This window comes from Rattus norvegicus, chromosome 4, assembly GCF_021556685.1.
Source record: "Rattus norvegicus strain SHRSP/BbbUtx chromosome 4, alternate assembly SHRSP_T2T, whole genome shotgun sequence".
Taxonomy (NCBI): Eukaryota; Metazoa; Chordata; class Mammalia; order Rodentia; family Muridae; genus Rattus; species Rattus norvegicus.
The window spans coordinates 116998789-117022926 of NC_141537.1; the positions used below are offsets into that span (position 1 = coordinate 116998789).

At 49.1% G+C, this 24138-nt stretch overlaps 1 protein-coding gene across 14 annotated transcripts in view; it reads left to right on the forward strand.

Annotated features, from left to right (window-relative positions):
• Positions 1-24138, forward strand: part of Slc4a5 (solute carrier family 4 member 5) — a 100453-nt gene that overhangs the window by 34404 nt on the left and 41911 nt on the right. For all 14 annotated transcript variants that reach the window (XM_087656678.1, XM_087656668.1, XM_087656672.1 and 11 more), the window contains 6 exon segments: positions 864-993; positions 17250-17410; positions 18177-18329; positions 19571-19666; positions 22182-22237; positions 23542-23699. In XM_087656678.1, coding sequence (XP_087512804.1) covers positions 864-993; positions 17250-17410; positions 18177-18329; positions 19571-19666; positions 22182-22237; positions 23542-23699 — 754 coding nt within the window.

Here is a 24138-nt window from a genome sequence, read left to right on the forward strand (position 1 = left end):
TGCTGCCACACTGCCCTGCACATTCCAACCACGGGGCATCTATAGCACTCAGGCACACTTCCTTCGGGGTTGTCCAAGTCACGAGTCAAATGCCGTTTTCAGAGGGGCCTTTTGTGATCAGCATACTCTCTATAGCTTCCTGTTTCCGTTGGTTGTTTTCCCCCCCCCCCCCCCCCCCCGCTCACCACTACCCTAAATGGTCGTTTATGGATTTGATTATTGCTTATTTCCTTTCCTTGCCATAGAGAGCATGTGGCTCATCTTCACAGCTTCATTTCCCAGTACGATGCCTGGCAGAGTAGGCAGCCACTAGACAGTGGGGAGGGGGGGAGTGGAAAGGAGTGAAGAAAGAGGCGCCCTCCTGGGGGATGCGCAGGAGGTGGCTTCTAGCAGGCCACTGGCGAGGAGGCAAGACATCAAGGAAACAGTGTGGAAAGCCCACAGGACACTGCTGCACAGCCTTCCCCGGGACGGGGTCTCCTCATGACCGCAGACTGGCTTGGGACCCAGTGGAGCTACAGAGTGTTCTAGGCTTTTGTGTGGAGTGAAGCTGGGTCAGGGTGGTCCTCATTTCACCTCCCCGTTCCCGGATCCCGCTGCTGCTGTGCCTTTGGCCGTTTCCCAGACTTCACTGTCACTAATAAGACCCTGGAATCTACACACAGATCAAATTCTTCCTCACCTCAACGACTAACACCTGCATCTGGTCCAAAGAGACAAGAGTTCAGCTGACCCAGAAGATGGTCTGAGTCTTAGAGAATGGAGAAATACCCTTGCCCGGGTGCCTGCTCCGTTCCTGTGGGCCCTGGGGTCCTCCTGCCCCCTGCTGGCCACTTGCCAACCCAACTCCTTCATTTTCTCAGGGTCTCCAGCTGCTGAGCAGCTACAGGACATCCTGGGGGAGGAAGATGAGGCTCCCAACCCCACCCTCTTCACAGAGATGGACACTCTACAGCATGATGGGGACCAGATGGAGTGGAAGGAATCAGCCAGGTGAGGGGGGGCCCGGGATGGAGGGGGCGTGTCTGGGGCCCAGGCTGGGCTGAGTCTCCTGGTGGGAAAGTGGTGCCACAGCTTGAGTTCTGTGAGGGAGCATCTCCATTGATAAGCACCTTTCCAGCCGCCATTTTTGGTATCTAGAACTGCAAACAATAAGGAGCAAACATAAATGATTGTTACTGTCAAAGACACCTCAAAAGCCGACGGGCTAGCTCAGTCAGCAGAATGCTTGTTTGGAGAAATGGGGACCTGAATTCTGTCTCTAGAAACCATGTAAAGTAAGCTGGCAGTGGTGCTGTGGGATCATAACCTCCATGGCAGCCAGGGATGAAGATACGCCCACTCCAGGAGCTGTGACCAGCCAGCCTTTTTTAGTCTCTCTAAAAAATGGTGGGCAGAACCAAGAAACGAACTTGTCCTCTCATCTTGAAATATATACCTGCACACACATGTGCACTCTCACACACATGAATAAACACACACACACACACACACACACACACGGAGAGGGAGAGAAGAAATACAGAGAGAGAGAGAGAGAGAGAGAGAGAGAGAGAGAGAGAGAGAGAGAGAGAATAGTGACCCAGTGACCCTGGAATGGAAGACTATAAGGTCATATATTTTTTTTTAATGTCAAGTGGTTAAACTAAATGCTGTGGAAGGGAATGTTTCAGTCCTACTGGAGTACACAGGGAGGACTTCCTGGAGGAAGAAGGGGCATAAGTCTGAGTGGCAGGGAAAGGTCTAGGCTTGTCATTCTCAGCAGAGTTTGGACAAGCAGAGTGGACCACAGAGGTGGAGCCATGGAAGACAGCAGGAAGGTGTCAGGAGCTGGCTCAGTGGATTAAGTACTAGCTGGGCAGGTGTGAGAACCAGAGCTTGGGCCCCTAGAATCCATGTAAAAGCCAGACAGGAGTAGAGGTCACCTGTAAGCTCAGCACACAAGGGACAGAGACAGAAAACAGACGACCTAGCCTAGCCAGAATCTGAGCGCTGAGTTCTGGGTTAAGGTTTACCTCAATAAATAGAATGGAGAGCAATAGAGGGAGACTTCAGAAGGCAACTTCAGGCCTACACACACACTCATGTACACACACACACACTCGTGTGCACACACACTCATGCACATACACACATGCACACACATACACACACATGCACACACTCGTGTATACACACTCATACACACATGCACACACATATACACATGCACACACATACACATTCACGTACACACATTCGTGTATACACACTCATATGCATACACACATGCACACACATACACACATGCACACACTCATGTACACACACTCATACACACATGCACACATATACACTCACTCATGTACACACACTCACACATATATACATATGCACGCATACATACATACTTGTGTACACATGTGCACACACTCATACACACATACATGCACACACAAACACAAACATACACACATACATGCACACACATACACACCCACACACTCATATGCACACACATACACACACCCACACACATATACACATGCACACACTCATATACACACTTGCATACATGTACACATGCACACACTCATATACACATTTGTATACATGCAGACTCATACACATGCACTCAGTGCACACTCACACACACATACACATTCACACACACACACATTCACACACACACTCATACACACATCGCATAAGCATCTGCATGCCCCAAAAAGAGGACACGGAGAGAGAGCTCCACATGTGGAAGGAGAAGGAGGAGGAAATCCATCTAGAAGGTTAGTAGAGCTGCATGGTGAAATCAGGAGTGAGTTGGGTCTGAGTAACATTTGTGCTATGACTCAGACAGAGGGATCTCTGAACCAAACAGAGCAGGTTAGTTGTCGCATGTTCTCTCCCAAACCCAAGAAGCAGGGAGGGAAAGACAGGAACAGGGAGACCTCAAGGCTGCTGAGAGCAGGAAGTGTGCATCTCAGTTTTTGCCCAGGTTCACCCCTCCTTCCTGGAAAACTAATAATTTCGTGTGTGTGTTGTTTCATTTTGTTTTCTGAGACAGGGTTTCTCTGTGTAGCCTTGGCTGACCTGGAACTCACTCTGTAGATCAGACTGGCCTTAAACTCAAAGATCCATCTGCCTTTGCCTCCTAAGTGCTGGGATTAAAGGCATGAGCCACCACTGCCTGACAATAATAATATTTTAACCTCTATCCAGGTGAGATATGTGTAGGTGAGTGTCTTGAGGCACACATACACGTGTGTGTGTGTGTGTGTGTGTGTGTGTGTGTGTGTGTGTGTGTGTGTGAGATCAGGAGTCTTTTTTTTTCTTTTGCTCTCTCTGGGCTAGGGTCTCTCTCTTGTATCCAGAGTTTACCTATTCAGCTAGTCTGGCCAGGTTGGCTCTCCAGCTCGCTCTACCTCCCCTCCCCTGAGACAATTGAGATGTCACACTTGCCTGGCTTTTACATGGTGCTGGAGATCTGGTCCCCACACCTGAACAGCAAACACTTGACCCGCTGAGCCATCTCTCCATGCAGGAAAAAACATTTTGATTTTTTTTTTCTATTCTTTTTTTCGGAGCTGGGGACCGAACCCAGGGCCTTGCGCTTGCTAGGCAAGCGCTCTACCACTGAGCTAAATCCCCAACCCCACCATTTTGATTTTATTAAATTAAAATCCAGGCCATGGCTGCGGACCAGTTGGTAAAGTAGTGCCTAGCACACAAGGTCTTCATAGTCCAATACTCCAGTCGTGGAAGCACGCCACTGGAACCCCAGCATGGAGGATGTGGAGGCAGGAAAACCAGACATTCAAGGTCCTCCTCAACTATGTAGTCTGTTTAAGGCCGGCATGGAATGCCTGAGACTCTGTCTCAAGAAACAAAACAAAACATGATCAAATTAGGATTAAATCAACTAATTTCTATAGAGAGAAATTAGACACTAAAGCAGTAGTTCTTAACATGACTAATGCTGAGACCCTTTAATACCCTTTAATACATGTTGTAGTGACCCAGAGCTATAAAATTATTTTCACTGCTACTTCTTAACTGTAATTTTCCTACTGTTACGAATTGTAGTATAAATATTCGCTCTGCAGGATATCTGATATTCCTGACCCTTGTAAAAAACACATAAACTAACTCCCAGTGGTGCCCAGGACAGGGTCTGCATGGGACTCTGACCGGGAGTCTGGTGGCTCCCTCCACAGTCTGGATAGTTGCTAGGCAAAGGGAAGAGGATATTTCCACACCCTCAGATCTTTTTGCCCCTTCTCTGATGCAGAGGCATCTGGAATAAGGACCATTAAGAGGAATAACGTCCTGTGGGCCTAAGGGAGGACCCAACCAATAAGGTTCACAGCCCACAGCCTGCAGTTCTACCCAATCCCCCCATGCAGGCCCAAGAGCCTCTTCTCATCCATGACTCACTGAACTCCAATGTGCTAAGACTGCAGGCTCACCCCATTCAAGCCCCACAATGACCCTGAGAAGGGCAGAGCTGAAATCTGGCTTCATAGATGGGGTGAGGTACAGAAGGATTTAGTTTGTCAAGGACCAGAGATACAGGAAGTCAAGTCTAGATGGTCCCCCTAGGCCTGTCTGACCCTCCAGCTTGAGGTCTCTAGGCCTTTGCTATGCTCTCCCAAGCCTATTAGCCATCCCCTCCCAAGCTCTCCAACCCCCCACCCCCAGCCCGTTGGGGACTCTGTTTTGGCTTCCAGAGGAAGACACAGGGCCGAAGCCAATTCTTTTGGAGTTGGAGCTAAATACTGACAACTGCAGAGCTTGGAGCGACTAACTAGGGCTCACAAGATGGGAAAGGACCCTTCAGATGACCAGAGCTCAGCCTGCAGTACTGTGAGGGGTTTGACAGCTCTGAGAGGGAGGGGTCTGAGCCCAGTCTGCACCAGGCAGTCTCCTCTACTCAAGGTGTGTGACTAGAGAAGAAAGCTTTAAAACGACCTTCTCGGAGGCCCAGAGAGACAGGCTGCCTTCTCCCCTCCCTGGGCAGAGAGAGTACTCAGCCAAAGCCCCAGCCTTCTTCCCTGGCAGCTTGTACCTTCAATTCCGGCACTCCTGAGGCAGACCAGATTGATCTCTGCGAGTTCAAGGCCAGCCTGGTTAACACCTTAGCAAGCTCCAGGCAAATTAGGACTACACAGTGGTACCCTGTAGTAAAAACAAGTGAACTAAAAACAATACTAAAAAGACCAACAACAACTTAAAGGAGCAAGCAAGCAAGCAAACAAAAAACCCCAAAACAACCAATCAACCAAAACCAAACAACCAGAAAAAACAAAAGTAGACATGCTTGGTCAGGCCTGCCTGGGATTTGTCACTCCATCTCAGGAATGGCTAGCATTCCTCCCAGCTAACAGGCTGTGGGACCCATGTCAGCAAAGCCAGAAGTCTCAGAAGTTTCCAGAACCAAAGAGCCAGCAAATCCCAGTGGATTCTGGGCCGCTGTGGAGTAACAGAAGACACCTGAAGGCATCTCTTACAGACCCCATGCCCTGGCATTAAAGAGCTAATCATACATCAAAGAGAGTGGGGGAGGGGTCACTTTCATAAAAGTATTTAATTTGTTGCTTGCTTTATTGAGTTAGGAGCTTAAGAGGGTGAAAATCTCAAATCCGCAAGGAATTTTCCCTGGCGGTGCTTTGTCAGGGGTTATTAGTTTCGGGGACATTTCGGCCGCTTGAAGGAGTCACTGCTGTGTAGGTTTAAGTGGCTTTTTGAGCTCTGCTGAGCCTTGCCCCGTGCACATAATCAGGACTGTATGTGCCATGGCGCTTCTGATGTGATCGATGGTGGAAGGCCAGGCCGTTAATAAGATAGACTGTTATTAATTCTGTCTCTGGCATTCCGACGTGGCAGTCTGGCTGGCTGTTCCCTGATGATGACCTTGTCTGAGGGAGCACTGAATCACGTGAAGTAGGAGTGACCCCCCCCCCATTTTATGAGCAAATAATTTACCCCAAATCCCAAACGTTCTCAAACTGACACCTGCCTGACTGAAAGAGAAGGGGCTGGAAGGAGAACGGTCCAGGTTGGAAGCCGCCCAAGAGTGGAGGGCCCTTCAGGGTTACTCAGGAGCAACCAGAGCTTAACGCTCAAGAGCCTTGAAGACCAGCTCTAGATCCAAGCCACTCTGGCCTCCACTCAGCAGCCCAAGAGCAAGAACTTGCCAGAAGGCTCTTATGAGATACATATGCTCTGACATGCAAAGAGCCAAGAGGTGCATGAGAAGTGGGCCAGCTTAGTTGAGTTGGAGCGTTTGCTCTCTTCTTTTTGACAGTGTCTCCTATAGCCCAGGCTAGCCTCAAACTTGTTCTGTGGCTAAGAAGGATAATTTTGGAGTCTTGCTCCTCCTGCTGCCTGGTGTACATGGTGCTGGGGGTTGAGCCCAGGATTTCATGCAGGTTAGGCAAGCCCTTTATCAACTGAACTCCTTCCCTTGTCCCAGGTCAGGACACTTTCAAAAGTTCTGAATGGTTCTCCACGTGTCAGCAGGATGGGGTGACTGGGGCTTCCCACTGCAGTCTTGAACCTGCTGTCACTTAGGATCTTGCATAAAGTTCTTTTAGAACGATTTCCCTTCTCGGTGTGGGGCAGAAAGCTTCTCCAGCTCCTGGGGTCAGCTTTACAGGGCCAGAACTATCCCCCATCACCCCTGCGCTTTATAAATTAGGGTAGGAAGCTAAGGTCTCTCAGTGTGGAAGTCAACGAACTTCATTCATTCACTCAAGTAATATCTACTAAGTTGTTACTGACCATAAGCCTTGAGCCAAGACATTTCAAAATGGAGCATGGCAGATGCTGTCACTGTTCACTTGGCGTCAGTGCCGTGAGGCACGAAGTCACCTAAGGGGATAGATGCTTAGAAATGAGGGCTGTGTGAATGAATGCATAGAGGCTTGAGAGGGTCAAGGAAGGCTCCCAGGAGAAAGGGTGTGCACACCAAGATGGGAGGGTGGGTCAGAGTTAGCATAGCAAAGATAGGCAGTGAGGGAGGGGTCCCTGGAGCACGGCTGGGGCGTAGCCTGATATTACTTAGCATGTACCTCACGCATGAATGTGGTTTTCAGGGTTGTTTGTCTAAAGACCAAGATGGGCAGGAAAGGCCTGGGCTTAGGTTCCTTGTGGAGGGATAATAGGGCAGGACTCTCAGCACCTGCCGTGCTCCATGGGCAAGACTGTCAGTAGATCCCACGCTGTGGAACTGAGGAGTCTGGGCTTGATGCTGAGAGTTGGGGGACCCGAAAGGGTTTATGGGAAAAGGCAGAGGTCGGTAGGTCAGACAGACCATTGGGTTTTAGTGCTGAGAAGAGATCAAAGGGAAAGGCTTGGGCTGGGGAGACGGCTCAGTGGGGAAGCACAGTTGATCACTTGGACAACTCTCCTGAGGGGCCTGTCCAAGAGCCGAAGTCTCAGGAGCAGAGCGCAGGATTAAGGGAAGTCTTTGCTCAGCTTTTTAAAAAGTTGTTTATTTTCAAGACAAAGTCCAGGCTGACCTTGAGTTTACTATGTAGCAGAGGATGACCTTGAACTTCTAGAGAGCTGAGGTTAAGGTGTGGGCCACCCTAACATGTGCAGACAGTGTGCTTGCGTGATTATACAAGCTCCTGTGTGTGGGCATGCACAGGTACATGTGTGTGTGTGTGTGTGTGTGTGTGTAGGTCAGAGGTCAAAGTTGGGTGTCTTTCTCAATTGCTCTCCGCCTTATCTTTGAGGGCTCTCTCGCTGAACCTGGGCTTCACCAATTGACCAGGCTGGCTAGCGGCAGCTCCAGAGATCTGCCTATGTCTCTTCTGCTACCTTTACCCCAACCCTGGGGTTACAGGTGCACACCTCCACCAGACTTCTTCCATTGGATCCCAGCTTGTGCGGCATCTCTCCAGCCCACCACACCCAGATTTTTATGCAGTACCAAGGACTAAAGCCCTCCCTTACAGGCTGAGCGAGCACACGGTCAGCTAAGCCCTTCCCAACCCCCATGCAACTGTTCATGCACCGTTCATCAAGAAGGAAGCCCAGGGCCTTGCGTATGCTATGCCACCACTGACCCGTGGCCTCAGCTTTGGCTTTTGTCTTTAGGATGAGACATGTGAGCCTCACGGATGCTGACAGAAATGGGAGAGAAGAAAGAACGGCTTCCGGGGGCAGAAGGCTGAGGCAGGCTTGCTAGTCACAGGCCCTAGGTCAGGTGGGGCTCCCAGCAGGTTTGAGGAAGGAGGGGTTGAACAGTGTTATGGAGGGGTTTGGGGCTGCTGTATCCAGGGCAGTGGGTCCAGGCCTGTGCCTGTTGTGTTTCTTAACAGTAGAGTCAAGCATGGAGATTTGAGGTCAGGTGAAGATTTCCACAGTTGTTTGCTTCACCTTAGCTGACCCAATGGTCTGAACGCTGAAGGTTGATGTTTTTCCACCTGGAATTGAACCTCTTCTTCTTTCACTAACGCGCGCGCTCGGACACACACACACACACACACACACACACACACACACACACACACACACACACCCTGAAGTTTATGGTGAGCAAGCAGGAAAATAGGAGTGAGCATGTTCAAGTACATGCATGCGTGCCAGAGGTCAACTTGTGGTGGCATTTTCCACTTTGTATGTTTGGGTTTTCCTTTATCTGTTTGTATGTGTGCACGTCTAGGAGAAGAGCACCCCTGTGCTATGGCACATGTGCAGGGGTCAGAAGGTGATTTCTTGGTGGCGAACACCTTTACTTACTGAGTCGTCTTGCCCACTCCTCCTTGCTTTCTGAGCTATTTTGTCTTGCTGGCCCGGGACCTGCTAACATAGCTAGTCAGACTAGCCTGAAGTCCCCAGGCATCTGCTCATCTCTGCCCCCACCACGGGATTGCCATCCCATGCCACCCAGGCTCTCAAGATGCTTCACGTTACCTTAGTGACAGCCTCCTTCTTTTGTTCTAAAACACAGCTGTTTGGACCCTTGAGAAAATTAAAATGAGCAAGTTCTGAATTTACCCTCAGACTACTAGCACAGGTGGATACTGGGGAGCTTTTTCTGTTAAAGGCTAGGATGAAAATTCCTTGGGCTTTTGGTTCACAAACATTCCCTTCTCTAATCACCTCCTCTCCCTCCTCTTTTTCCTCTTCCTTCTCTTCCTCCTCCTCAGCAAAGTTTTAAATATGTAACAAAACGCAGGCCTGTGGTGGTTCAGCTGTCAAAAGTACTGGGCAGGTGACCTGAAGGGCTCACATAAAGGCTGGGTGTGGTAGGGTAGGGTGTGGCATCTGTAATCCCAGCACCCCAATGGGATGGGAGAGGGAGATTGCAGAACCAGAAGCTCCTGGGGCAGCTAGCCCGGAATAGCCAGCACAGCCACCGAAATGGGCTAGCCCCTGTCTCAACAAGGCAGAAGGCGAGAACCAACTTTTGAAAGTTATTCTCTGACTTCTACATGTGTGTGTGTGTGTGTGTGTGTGTGTGTGTGTGTGTGTTACACCATTTGTATGCCCAGCACTCACAGAGGCCAGAAGAGAGCATCAGAGCCCCTGAAACTGGAGTTACGAGTGCTTCAAGCCTCCATATGGAAAGATGGGAATCGAACCATGTTCTTATCCACTGACCCATCTCTCCAGCCCCTAGAAACTATTCCACTTGAGCTGACCATATGGAAACAGGTTGCAAGTACTCCTAGCTCAAGGGGCCTTGTTTTCTGACTCTTGACTTAGTGTAAAAGGCAGGTGTGTGCTCAAATACAGCATAGCTGAAACCCAGGGTAGCATGCGTAAAGTTTGAGAAAACAGGTTCCTCTGTCAAAAGACTTGCACTCAGACCCTGTCTCTGGTGAGCTGCCTGATACTTTGGGGAGGGCAGAGTAATGCACAGGAAGCAGGGCGTCTAGCACCTAGAAAGTGCTTGGTAAGTTCTAACCATTGTCTTTATTAGTAAGCACTCTCGAAGGAGAGGTGTTTGTCCACCCTGGGCTCCTGAGAGGCCTCACATAGAGAAGTGACCCTGGCCTGACCCAGGAGAGTAAAGGGAGAGGCTGTGAAAATGAAGATCCGGAAGGAGACAGTGCAAATTAGAGTCGGAGGGAGCCCAACGAGCTCGTGATTGACAGACCCCTGGGAAGACATAACCCCCATGGATGTAGACAAGAGGAATCAAAGAGGTACAGTCCCCAGAGCCTTCCCCTGAAAGACCCAGTCCAGATTGGCCAGTCGCTTTGTCTGATGGCTCTGTTGTGGCTTGTGTATGACAAAGTGGACCCCTCTCCTGAGCCAGGTCTGTGAACAGGACATTCCACTCCCCACAGCCACAGTCACTTCTTAGGAGAGGGTGGCTCTCCAAGAATTCCCAAATAGAGACATCACCAAAGCCTTGCCAAGGTTCTTAGGCAAATATAAAGGAAGACTGAATTACAGGGACTCAGGTAACCATGGCAGGAGGAAAGTGGGTTCGTTCCAGAACAGTCTAAGCAGGAGGGCCCCGTCAGTCTGGTCCTGATCTCAGACACATCTTATCTTCAGAGATGGAGGTTCCTTACCCTGAATCTATGAAACATAACCACTTAGCCATCGTGTCTCATTTTGACGCTATACTGAACGTCCTGATGATAACGTGACCATCCTAGTAGGTCTACCAAGGAGAGAACGAAAGGGCGGGAGGGCGAGAGGCTTCTACAAATCCTGCTGTAAGATAAGCTGGCCGTTAGGTTTACACCTCAGCTCTTGGGAAGCTGGTCCTTACTGGTCATCAGCTTTGTATCTGATCAGCCCTGGGAACCTAAAAAAGATGGAGTTCTGAACCTAGACGAAAGTGTTATCCCAAGAGGCCAGTGAAGCTGTCTGGTGCTCATCCGCCTCTCCTGTGCTGTCTGAACTCACGCCTGTCAACACTTCAGCCACGGCTCTTTTTTTTTTTTTTAAAGATTTATTTATTTCATGTATATGAGCACACTGTAGCTGACTTCAGACACACCAGAAGAGGGTATCAGATCCCATTACAGATGGTTGTGAGCCACCATGTGGTTGCTGGGAATTGAACTCAGGACCTCTGGAAGAGCAGCCAGTCTCTTACTCTCTGAGCCATCTCTCCAGCCCCAGCCACGGCTCTTACATGCTCTATTTCAAACGCACTGCCGGGTTTGGGTGACAAACCGTGGGTGTGTGTTTAGAATGGTTGTAGAAATCATGTGCTCTATTTCACACACCTGCCTTCATTCATATGCTTTTTAAAAAATTATATTTTATTTATTTATATGTCTGTGTGTGCGTGCATACGTATGTGCATGGGGTGTGTGTGCATGAGTGTGTGTGTGTGTATGTATGTATGTGTGTGTGCATGGGGTATGTGTGCATGAGTATGTGTGTATGTGTGTGTGTGTGTGCACGCATGTGTTGCAGACTGCATGTAAAGGACAAAGCACGCCTATGGGCGTCTGTTCTCTCTCTCCCTCTCTTCCATGTGGGTTCAGAGGACTGAACTCAGGAGCAAGGACCTATTCCTCCTGAGCCATCTTATCGACCCTCTGTGATTTTATGTAGCATGAGTTTGTCACGTAAACTGAGAAAGTAAAACAGAATTTGCATACCTGTTCCATTCTTTACATTTCTTTTTTTTTTTTTTTTTTTTTTTTTTTGGTTCTTTTTTTCAGAGCTGGGGACCGAACCCAGGGCCTTGCGCTTCCTAGGCAAGCGCTCTACCACTGAGCTAAATCCCCAACCCCTACATTTCTTTTAAAATTGGATTTATTGGTTTTGTTTTCTGTGTGTTTTGCCTATATGTACGTATTTGTACCACATGTATGGTCGATGTCCCCAGAGGTCAGAAGAGGGCATTGGATTCCCTGGAGCTGGAATTAAAGATGGTTGTGAGCCACCTTGTGGGTGCTGGGAATCAAACCTGGGTCCTAATGAAAAATATAAGTGCTCTTAACTGCTGAGCCATCTCTCCAGCTCCGGGTATTAAAATTATTCGCTGCTCTTCCAGACGACCCAGGCTCCATTCTCACTGCCCATAACAAAGGCAGACAGCTGTCTCTAACTAACCCCAGTCCCGGGCATCTGACCTCTTCCGGCCTCTGCAGGCACTGCACACGTGTGCTGCCCTTATTCTGTGCACGCAGGCAAAACACTCAAACACACAAAGGACATAAATAAATTGCTTTTTAAAAAAAATATGTCTGGGGTTGGGGATTTAGCTCAGTGGTAGAGTGCTTGCCTAGGAAGCACAAGGCCCTGGGTTCGGTCCCCAGCTCCGAAAAAAAGAACCAAAAAAAAAAAAAAAAAAATGTCTGTTACACAGGACTATTGAGAAGGCCCAGCGGATAAAGGGGCCTGGTGCCAAATCTGAAAGCCTGAGTTCATTCCCTAGGGCCTACATGGTTGAAGGAGGGAGCCCGCTCCTGAGATTTGTCCTCTGACTCCCACAAGGACACCGTGGCATTCTCATGACGACGAAATTACACACGCATAAATATCCCAAAATTTAAAAAGCATTTAAGTGGATTAGAAATGGGCCTTAGACAGACACTGTTAAAGTTGCCTGTAGACGTTAGGCTTCGGGCTGAGAAAATTACAGAATAAAGTCAGGAGGTGACACAGAGTGACCGCAGCAGGGGCATGAACTGGCATGAACTTCATGTATCCTAGGTGAGTAAAGTTAAGTTAAGTTCATGTACTAAAGCAGCCAGCTGTGGCACAAACATATGGAACTATCGCTTAGAGTTCAGGAACATCTTCAGCAAGTTTAAGGCCAGCCTTGGCTACAAAATAAAAATCAAACAAACAAAAAGAAACAAAGGAAAAATTCACACGAGTATATACCTTCTCTTTTAAAACTATTTTTATCTTTTACTTATGAGTATGGGAGAGTAGATTTGAGCACATGCATGCAGGTGCCCAGAGTTTGAACTATGGGCAGAGTGTGAGCCTCCTGACACAGGTGTTGGGAGCTGAGGTCAGATACTCTGTAAGAGCGGCACATGTCCTCAACCACTGAGCCACCTCGACAACACTAAACATAATTCTTTACTTTTTAAGATTGACTTGATTTTATATGTATAAGTGTTTTGCTTGCCTGCATGTGCTACCATGCACATGCAGTGTCCTCAGAGGCACGAGGGGGCACTGAATCCCCTGGAAGTGCGTTATGAACAATGGTGGACTGCCACTTGGGTCCGGGGTCCAGAACCTGGGTCCTTTGCAAGAGCAGTGGGTGCTCTTAACTGCTGACCTGTGACTCCAGCCTGACCAGTATGTTTCTTATAGTAACAGATGTTTAGAATCAACACAGCCTGAGCATCAGATATTGTGTTTTATTGCACAAAATGCTTTCATAGTGTCACTGTGGCAGGACATAGCTGCGATCCCAGCCCTTAGAAAGCTGAAGTAGCAGGGTCACAAGTTCAAGGCCAACCTAGGCTACAGTTCTAGACAAACTTGGGCTACATAGGGGGCTGTCTGAGAGTTAATATTGCTGTGATAAAACACCATGATTAAAAGCAACTTGGGGAGAAAGGGGTTTTGTTTGTTTGTTTGTTTGTTTGGCTTACACCTCCACACCACTCTTTATCATTGAAGGAAGTCAGGACAGGAACTCAAGCAAGGCAGGAACATGGGAGACAGAAACCGATGCCTAGGCCATAGAAGGGTGCTGCTTACTGGTTTGCTCTTCATGGCTTGCTCAGCCTTTAAAAACAAACAAACAAAAAAGAACCCCAAACCACCAGCCCAGGGATGGCACCACCCACAGTGTGCTAAGCCTTCCCCCATCAATCACTAATTAAGAACATGCCCTAGAGACTTGCCTATAACCAGCTCTTACAGAGGCATTTTCTTAACCGAGTTTCCCTCCTCTCTGATGACTTCAACCTGTATCAAGCTGACATAAAAACCAGCCAGTACGGGGCTGGGGATTTGGCTCAGTGGTAGAGCACTTGCCTAGTAAGCGCAAGGCCCTGGGTTCGGTTCTCGGCTCCGGGGAAAAAAGAAAAGGAAAAAAAAAAACTTGCTTGGTTTGGGCTGGGGATTTAGCTCAGTGGTAGAGCGCTTACCTAGGAAGCGCAAGGCCCTGGGTTCAGTCCCCAGCTCCGAAAAAAAAAGAACCAAAAAAAAAAAAAAAAAAAAAAACCAGCCAGTACAGTGTCCTTATATTAGAAACAAAACAAAAGACAAATTCCACAGAGGGGACAGCTCAGTTGGTAGACGGCTCGTCGAGTGGGCAGGGGGCGCACATAAACAGATCCCATGGAGCTGAAGTTCCAGACGGTCGTGGGCCGCCATGTAGGTGCTGGGAATCGAACCCTAGCTCTCTGTAAGCGCAGTCAGTGCTCTGCACGGTCCAGCTTCTCTTTAAATAACACTGATGTCTGACTCCCAGTGCTCTGATTTGGGTGCGCTCAGTCTGCGTGGGATTCAGCCTGGATGGTGTGGCTCAGGCCGGCCTCACACTCAGCTATGCAGCTGGGGATGACTTCAAACTTCCTGGCTTACATTATTTTAAAATGCGTATGCGTGTGCCCGGGCACTTACATGATGCAGAGCAGAAGCTGACTCTATGGAGCTGGTTTCTTCCTTACATCTTTCTGTGGGTTCCAGGGATCAAACCCAGATCACTAGACTCTTGGCAGACACTCTTACCCACTGGACCCTATGGCCATCCAACCCTGAATTTCTGATCTTCCTACTTCTACTTTCTACTTCCCAAGTGCCTGTACCATCATGCTGGTTGTCGTTTTGTTGTTGTTTGACATAGGGTCTCACTATGTAGCCTGGGCTAGCTTGAAAGTCACTATGTAGACTAGGCTGGCCTCCACACGCAGAGATGCCTCCGACTCCGACTCTGCCTCAGGCTGGGATTAAAGTTGTGCACCAATGTACCTGGCCAGACTGGGTCGTTTTCTACGTGGTGCTCAGGGAGCAAACACAGCTAGGAAGGACAGCACTCTATTGTCTGAACCGTACAGCCCCAGCACCAAGGGCTTTTAGCCCTTTCTAGACCTTCCTCTGGGATAGTGTCTTCCCAGGCCTGGAAGCCTGGACTGTACCTGGTGGCTAGCTCCGGAACACAGGCCGGATCAGCGATCAGCAGCAACCAGCCTGTCTCAGATACCAGTTGAAGAAAAGGCCTCAGATCCTGACCTCCCCTCTGTGTGGCAGAGAGCTGCTTTCTGGAACATGTGACCCTTTAAGGTTCTGTTTAGAGAGAAGTGGCACCTGGCTCCTGCCTCTGGCATGCACGGAAGTGGATCAGGACTGGATGAAATACCGAAAAGTCTTTTTCCAACTCAGAGATTTCCTTTCTGCTTGACCTGCTTCTCTGACTCTAATTTGTGCCTTTTAAAGCCAAGCATGGTATAAAGGTTGCTTTGCAGTGAATTGTGTGGGATTACATGAATTGTTCCATCAGGCATACACAAGCGGTAAGCCTGGCTTTGGTCAGAATCTTCAGAAAGAGCTGTGCCTTTATTCAGTTTAGAAAGTATTTAAGCATTTGGGTTATAGGACGTTCAAAGTTCATGAAAGTACTGTGCATCGGAATGGAGCTCCAGGTATCCATCACCCAGCTCTCAACCCTTGCGAAACTCACGGCCAATATCAAGGTCCCACACGCCCTGTCTTGACATAAACGAGGTCATGTCAGTACAAGTTCCAACTGCCATGTCTTTACACATATAAATGCTTAACGTGTGCCTCTAAGAGCTGAAGGGGTTTGCAACCCCATAGGAAGAACAACACTATCAACCAATCAGATCCCACCAGAGCTCCCAGGGACTAAACCACCAACCAGTGAGTACACATGGAGGGACCCATGGCTCCAGTCACATATGTAGCAGAGGATGGCATTGTCCAGCATCAATAGGAGGAAAAGCCCTTGGTCCTACGAAGGCTCGTTTCCCCAGTGTAGGGGAATGCCAGGGTGTTGAGGTTGGAGTGGGTGGGTGGGAGTGGGAGCATGCTCATAGAAGCAGGGGGAGGGGAAGGGGGGATGGGACAGGGGGCAGAGGGCATAACATTTGAAATGTAAATACATGAAGTATCCAAGAAAAATAAAATTTAAAAAATATGTGCCTCTAAAAATAAGAACACCTTAAATTTTTTTACATTTATTTATTATTTTCATATGCATCGAATACATGTATGCTTGATGAGTTCAGAGGAGAGCATCAAGGCCCTCGGATGGGTATGAGCTGACACACGGGGTCTAGTCACCAAATCTCCCGGTACATTACTTTTCTTTGAACTTGGTCAATGTCTGTCTCAAAACAAGAAGATGAAGGGGCTGGAGACATGGTTAAAAGCATAGGCTGCGGGGTTGGGGATTTAGCTCAGTGGTAGAGCGCTTGCCTAGCAAGCACAAGGCCCTGGGTTCAGTCCCCAGCTCTGAAAAAAAGAAAAAAGAAAAAAAAAAAGCATAGGCTGCCTTATAGTTTGGTTCCTAGAGAGTACACAGTGGCTCACAATCAATCATCTGTAATCCTAGTTCCAGGGAATCTGATGCCCTCCACTGACCTTTGTGGACACTTCATACACACAATGTGCAGATGGACAGGCAAACACACATATACACAAAGTGATAAATCTTTAAAAACAGCAACAACCTGTGGCTTTCATGTGCACCAGTGTGCATGCCTGTGCGCACAACATATACACATGTGTGCATGCAATCTGAGTTCAGCCGTATGTGGTAATGTGTCCCTGTGATCCCAGTGCCTGGGAGGTGAGGGGAAGTGTTGGTTGTGAGTTCGACACTAGCCTGGGTTAGAGAGAATGCTCAGCAGGAAGAGGTGATTGCTGACAAGTCTAACGACGACTACCTTTGATCCCTGAAACCCACATGGTAGAAGGAAAAACACCAAAAGCTGGAAACTTGAAGCATACTGCACAGCCTGCGGGCAGCTCAACAGATTGGAGAGTGTCTCTTCCAAGTGACTCAGTTAGTGTAAACCTCTTCAGGCAGCTCAGCTGTTTTTTTCTTCTTTCATGCAGTTTGGCTTCTCTGAAAGTCTTCTCTGTAGCTCAACTCTGCTTATCTGAGAGGGATTCTCAACTTTTATTGCTTACTCTGGCAGGGAGGGGCCTAGTGAGTCTGATCAGTTTCAGGGACTTCCTAAAGCTATTTTGAGTTGTTTACCTTCTTGTTGAAGGAGGTTCCTACAGGATAGAATGCTTCAATCTCAGAGGAAACTGCCAGCAACACTACTGAATTGACCAGGAATAGGTTTCCACCTGAGGGCACTGACCATACTGAGCCCCATTCTTACTTTATCCAGGTGGATAAAATTTGAAGAAAAGGTAGAGGAAGGAGGAGAACGCTGGAGCAAGCCCCATGTGTCCACGCTGTCCCTGCACAGCCTCTTTGAGCTCCGCACTTGCCTGCAGACAGGGACGGTGCTGCTGGATCTGGACAGTGGCTCTCTACCACAGATCATAGGTGAGTCCAGGACATCTCTGCTGTGGTCCCCGAAAACCAGGGCAATTTCCCCAACCTCATGTCAACCTGCAAGTCTGTATGACTGGCCATCTCAACACTTGCCTGATTCTGCAGGATTTTGACTCTGGCACTGTCCCAACTGCTTCTAGTTTCCACACTATGCATATCGCCAACAGAGCATCCCTGAGATGTAGCTCAACAAGGCGGTAGACAGGGAGAGGGGCTCCTCGGATGGGCAGAGTGGCATTGCCATAGCAACTTGTTTCTTTTCAGAGGAAAATGGACTCTCTTTCTTCTTTTGAAAACTAGCTCCCTCTTAATGGAGTGTCAGTCAAGGAGGTGGCTTGTCTCTTTGTCCCTAAACATCCCTATGAGTTTTAGTCTACCTAGTACATTTGATACGACTATAACTATTTCTTTTCTAAAAAAATAATTCATTTGGGGGATGAAAATCATTTAACACAGCACCTTTTTGCTTCCTGGTGCACTTTCATAGGTCTTATTTAAAGCATGTTTCACAACAGGGATGGAAAGAACAGAGACTTCTGTCCACACACGCACACACCGGAGACATATGCGCAACCTTATACACGAAGATGTTGGGGTTGGCAGTCCTGACTGTCAGTGGTAAAGCCACAGGACTGTTTTCAAATCCCTGATCCCTTTGCTAATTCTCAGCCCCACTAATAGCCCAGAAGAAGTGAGGCCTCAAAGCCCTGGGCTCTTTCTCTTCCACATGGGCCCAACTTGTTTGTTTTTCCTCCAGATGATGTCATTGAGAAGCAGATAGAGGGTGGACTTCTGCGACCAGAGCTCCGGGAAAGGGTCAGCTACGTGCTCCTGAGGAAGCATCGCCACCAAACCAAGAAGCCCATCCACCGTTCCCTTGCAGACATTGGGAAGTCGGTTTCTACTACGAGTGAGTAGGACTGCTTGCTGGTGGGCACAGGGCATGTGACCAGGTGACCAGGTGATCCCACTTTGGGGGCTGGAAGTATATGGCTTCATGATCCTGAAGAAAGTCCAAGGGTCTGGGGTCTCCTCCAGTCTCCACTTCTGGAAGTCCTAAGGGACCCCAACCATACTCCATGTTGCTCCTGACACCAGAACACAGTAGTTCCTAGGAACGGTTGGCTCATAGCCCGTACTGCACATTGCAATGGCTTGAGACCTTCAAGTGTGTCCTAATGCCTGGGAGAGCAGTTGTTCTGGAGTGCTTTCTGGGAAAGGGGGCAGGCCAGAATCTCCCAGCACATAGCACCAGGGAATGCCTAGAGGGATGGCTTGCTTAGGAAAGAGTTTTCCACTAAACCAAGAGAAGCCAGAAATCTCTGCAGAGGGTGGGGCACATGAAAATGGTGGGAGTGTTGAGGTCACCTCAAGTGTGCCAGGGCTTGTATACCATTCTAGCTAGCAAAGCCTGGGGCCGGGTGGGGAGAGAAGATTATTCACTCTAGGCCTCTGAAGGCCCTAGGCTTGGCAAACCCAGCAGACAAACAAAGGAGCCCCAGGTAGCAGAATCAGAGGTGAAGGTAGGTCGTCTGCTGCACACCCAGTCAGCTTAGCCAATCGCGTATTCTATCTCCTTTTCTTTTTTTTTTCTTTTTTTTCTTTTTTTTTTCTTTTTTTTTCTTTTTTTTTTCAGAGCTGAGGACCGAGCCCAGGGCCTTGCGCTTGCTAGGCAAGTGCTCTACCACTGAGCTAAATCCCCAACCCTTCTTTTGTTTTTAAAGAATTATTTATTTTTTTTATGTATGTGAGTACACTGTAGCTGTCTTCAGACACACCAGAAGAGGGCATCGGATCTCATTACAGATGGTTATGAGCCTCCTTGTGGTTGCTGGGAATTGAACTCAGAACCTTAAGAGCAGTCAGTGCTCTTCACCACTGAGCTATCTCTCTAGCCCTCCATCTCCTTTTCAACTGTATGAATATTTCCCAGGGTTTTCGGGAGGATCAGCCAATGCTCTTAACCCCCGAGCCGTCTCTCCTGCCCCATTCCTGTGCACTCTTATACCCGCTATTCCCTTAAACATTCCTAGAAGGGGAGATGTGTAGCGACTCCGTTTAGTTGAAGTGACTGTGCAGTCATTGTGCTAGCCAGAGACACTGCAGCCTCGAAGATGCCAGCTACTTGCCTTCTTGCCCCCCACCCCCCAGATCGCAGCTCTGCCCGGAGCCCCTCAGCAGGCCCAACTCTGCACCACTCCACCGAGGACCTGAGGATTCGGCAAAGCACCAGCTATGGTCATCTGTGTGAGTGTTCTCTGCCAATCAGGGGCAGCAGCACGCTGGCTGTGATGTCCGGGGAATGTCCACATGTCCAGGGAATGTCCACATGTCCAGGGAATGTCCACATGTCCAGGGAATGTCCACATGTCCAGGGAATGTCCACATGTCCGTGATGGTAGAGCTGAGGGTCTAGCTTGCTTAAGACATCAGCAGGAGAAACCAGATTTCCCCCTAAACCTAGGCTTGCCCCTGGGCCTGGTTCGCCACTGTAGTATTCCTGGTCCTTGCCAGACAGAGCACAACCAAGTTCTGGCGTCATCAGCCCTGATCGCACGTCCTAGGTGCTTTGATTTCAGGCAAAACTCTTGTTCTCCCTAACTTCATCATTTTCTCCTGTTTTCTGGTGAGAACCCTTCCTTCCTAGTAACAGCAGCAAGGGCAGGGCTCGGGGATGGAGGTGCAGCTCAGTAGTAGAGAGCTTGCATGTTTAAAGCACCCCGTTTGATTTGCAGCACCACAAAAGACACAAGCAAATTAAGACAGAAACCTTGCTGGGTGCCGTGGCTCAGGCAGGATTGCCACAAATTCGAGGCTAGCCTGGGCTACATAGTGAAATTCCAGGCCAGCCTGCGCTATATAGTGAGACTGTCTCAATACAAACAATAACAATAATAAACAAACCAAGTGACAGCAACCTAAAACATACACCGAAGTCCTTTCCCAAGAACACCTGAGACACCCACTCATCACCACGAAGAAGAAACATGAGTGTGATCGTTAGCAATGATCGGAGGATTGTGAGGTCAAAGGTCACAGCCTTTCCCAAGCTCATCTGTGGTGAATAGTCAGGGGCGTGGGCACAGCGGCACATGCTATAATATCAGTGCTTTGGGGTTGGCAGCAGGAGGTTTGAGGATTTGGAGGTGGGGGCGGGGAGAGCTGCCCACCAGTGTCTCTTGCACAGCAGTTACCTGCCTCGTCACCTTCCCTATGTGAGATTGCCCTTATTTCTTGTAATGGCCACTAGGGGGCGGTGGTCAGTAGCAGAAAGTTGCTGTGGAAAAAAGCTCTGTTCAGCCTGTCCTGTGTATGAAGACCCTCTTGTCTAGCAATGCTCAATGGTTACCCCCAGACAAGAGTCGTGAGGAAGTGACTATTGCTCTGGGTGAACGTGATCATATGTAGCCCAGGTACACAGCGTCCCTAAGGTGGCCCAGTACAGAGAGGAGGAAAACCCAGGGCACAGACAGCAGTTGAGAGAGGAAAGAACTCAGCTCACCAAGAGCATAAGGCTTAGGGTCAGACACAAAAAGGCCTGGTATTTCCAGTAAAAAACCCCAAAGACATGACTCTGAAGGTAAGGGGAACCCCGAAGATCCAAAATCCATCAAATTTTTATCTGAGAAAGAGTTACCAGGCTGGGTAGGCATTCAGGAGTGGAGGGGTAAGAAGGAAATAGGAGGTAACAACTGGTAGGATGTAGGAGGCAAGGAGGAAGGAGGAGCCAAGACTGCATCCCAGGAAGCCAAGAGGCCAACGGGTGGGATGGAGGGAGTGCTGAGTGGGTGGAATGAATTGTGGGGAGTGGGTGGGTTAGGGTTGACTTGTGGACGATAATGCGGTATCAGATGAGGCAGCCCCAATATTCTAAGCTTAGAAGAGAGAAGAACCTTGAGAACTGTGCCCCCTCTCTGTTTCTCTCTTCCTGTATCCTCCCTCCCTCCCTCTGTCTCTGTCTCTCTCCTCCCCTCCCTCTCTTTCTTTGTCTCTGTCTCTCTTTGTGTCTCTGTCTCTGTCTCTTTGTCTGTCTGTCTGTCTCTCTCTCTCCCACACACACACATACACACAGAGACAGACAGACAGACAGACAGTCACAGTGGAAGCCATGGTGATTGACGGGGATGGAGTAGGAGAAGCTTCTGAGACAAAATCCCTTGGAGTGTCAAGCCGAAGAGGATCCTGGGAAGTGAGTGGAGAGGAGCGGTGTTCTAGAAGTAGGGCAGGGCTATGGCTGAGCATGCCCACTGGACTACACTGCTAATGGGAAGTGAGAATGGCTTCCAGAGGAGGGGGCGATTGACAATTCAGTTCATGTGTTGTCCCTGTCTCCACAACTCAGCCAGCCTTCTCTATAAAGACTTTCATGGGTTCACAAAGCTAGAGGTGAAACTGGTCTGTCTCACCAAGTTCCAGCCCAGTGGTACATCATCTGAAAATACATCGCTATGTCTCTTCCCATCCGGCACAGAGCTGTGTCTGGAGTAGGCATCTTGGTGAGGCCTAAGGAGGTGGGGCCAAAGGCTAGAGGAGAGCATGCTATAGTTTGAAGAATGATTAGGAAGCAGCAGGACCTAGAGGTTAGCTTCAAGCACACTGCCCTTGAGGGGAAGGAAAATGAGGATGCCTGCTCATGGGCTGCAGGACTGAGGGAAGGAAGGCTTCCTGTGGTTCTGAGAGGTCATAGAGGTTCAGGGCCAAGAGCAAAGAGCTGGCAGGAGCCTGGCTTCCCCTGATAGTCTTGCTTTCCTTTCTCTCCTAGGTCATGCCCAGAGTAGAAGCATGAATGACATCTCCCATACCCCAAACACAGACCAGGTAGGAGAGCTCTGCCCTAGACTGTGAAGGCAGGCAGGGAAGGAGGAGCCTTTAGATGCACAGGCAGAGAGACCTTGAAAACCTCTCTCCCACAAGGGAACAGAAATCCCCAGAACTAAGAACTTATAAGTAACCTTCCCTAGGACATTTTCATCATCAGATGACTCTGGAGATGTGAAGTCATAAAGACAGAAGGTGGACTAGTTTGAGCAGAGGACTTGTCTGGTACACTAGAGCCGGTCACTCCATCTGTTTCTTGCCCTGGACAGCTGATAGCCAGTGGCACTGGAGAGGGAACCTGAAAGCATGGGAGCGTCCAGCACGCTTGGAGACTGGTCCAGACAGTCCTATGAGTAAGGAAGCAGGGCAAAGGGCAGACAGACCCAGGAACAGACTTCTCTTCACCACCCAAGGTGAAGGCCTGGAGGGAGGGCTAGGCAGCTGAGCACTGCATGCTAAGAGCTATGTCTGTTCCAACAAGGAAACTGCAGGTGAGGGAAGGCTAGGTTCAGCAAGCCCAGGGCTCTTCTCTGACTGTGTGGTTCATACAACAGGGGAGTGTTTTAAGGTCTACTCAATGACTGGATCCTACATCTATGAATTGGTCTCTTGAAAATTTCTGTGGAAAGTGGGAGAGAGAGAGACAGAGAGAGAGAGACAGAGAGAGAGAGACAGAGAGAGAAAGAGACACACAGAGAGAGACAGAGACAGAGAAAGAGAGTGAGAGGAGAGAGAGACAGAGAGAGAAAGAGACAGAGAGACACAGAGAGAAAGAGACAGAGAGAGAGACAGAGAGAGAAAGAGATAGAGACAGAGAGAGAGACAGAGAAAGAGACAGAGAGAGAGAGACAGAGAGAGAGAGAGAGAGAGAGAGAGAGAGAACGTGCACACTTGAGATATCAGAAGAGGGCATCAGATCTCCTGGAGCTGTAGTTAAAGGCAGTTGTGAACTGTTTGCCTGGGTGCTGGGAATAGAACTCTGGCCCTCCATAAGAGCAGCAAGGGATCTTGACCACTTACTCATCTCTCCGGCCCCTAGGGGGATTTTGTTCTTATTCATTTTTAGTTTTTCAAGACAGGGTTTCTCTGTAGCCCTGGGTTTCCTGAGATTAGCTCTGTAGACCAGGCTAGCCTTGTACTCAGAGATCCTCCTGCCTCTGCTTCTCAAGCACAAGGATTAAAGGTGTGCACCACTACACTTGGCCACTCCTGGGGAGATTTTACAGTTAGACCTCCATTGTTCTCTGAAGTAGAATATGAGCATGCCAGGTCTTCTTGGGTGTGTCATTTTCCTCCCGGAGCAGCGGAAAAACAAATTCATGAAGAAGATCCCCAAGGACTCAGAAGCCTCCAACGTGCTTGTGGGCGAGGTGGACTTCCTGGACCAGCCATTCATTGCGTTTGTTCGTCTTGCCCAGTCTTCCATGCTGGGAGGGGTGACCGAGGTGCCTGTCCCCACCAGGTGAGTCCCTGAAAAGCACCCCCACACCTGTCTTCAGGAAGCCACTTCCCATGCAGTCAGGAAGCAGGGGATGCTCTTTTGCATTATCATAGATCCCAGCATGGCCGTCCCACCTTTATTGCCAGCACCCAGCAGGTGGAGATCTGTGGGTTCCAGGCCAGCCAGCACAACTGTAAGACACTCACAAGAGAGAGGGTTAGAGGGGAGGCAGAAGTCAGGAAGGACGTTGCTGGATGGTCCAGGCAGCAAAGCAAAGGAGAGCCCGGTGAGGGCAGAAGCAGAAGTGTTTCCTCACAAAATCGTGAAAATGGTCAAAGGGAGATTCTGGGGCTGGTGACACGATTCAGTGGGCATTTGTCACCAAGTCAATGTGGGCTCAATCCTTGGAACCCATGAGGTAAAAGGAGAGAATTGACTCCTGTAAATTGTCTTCTAAACC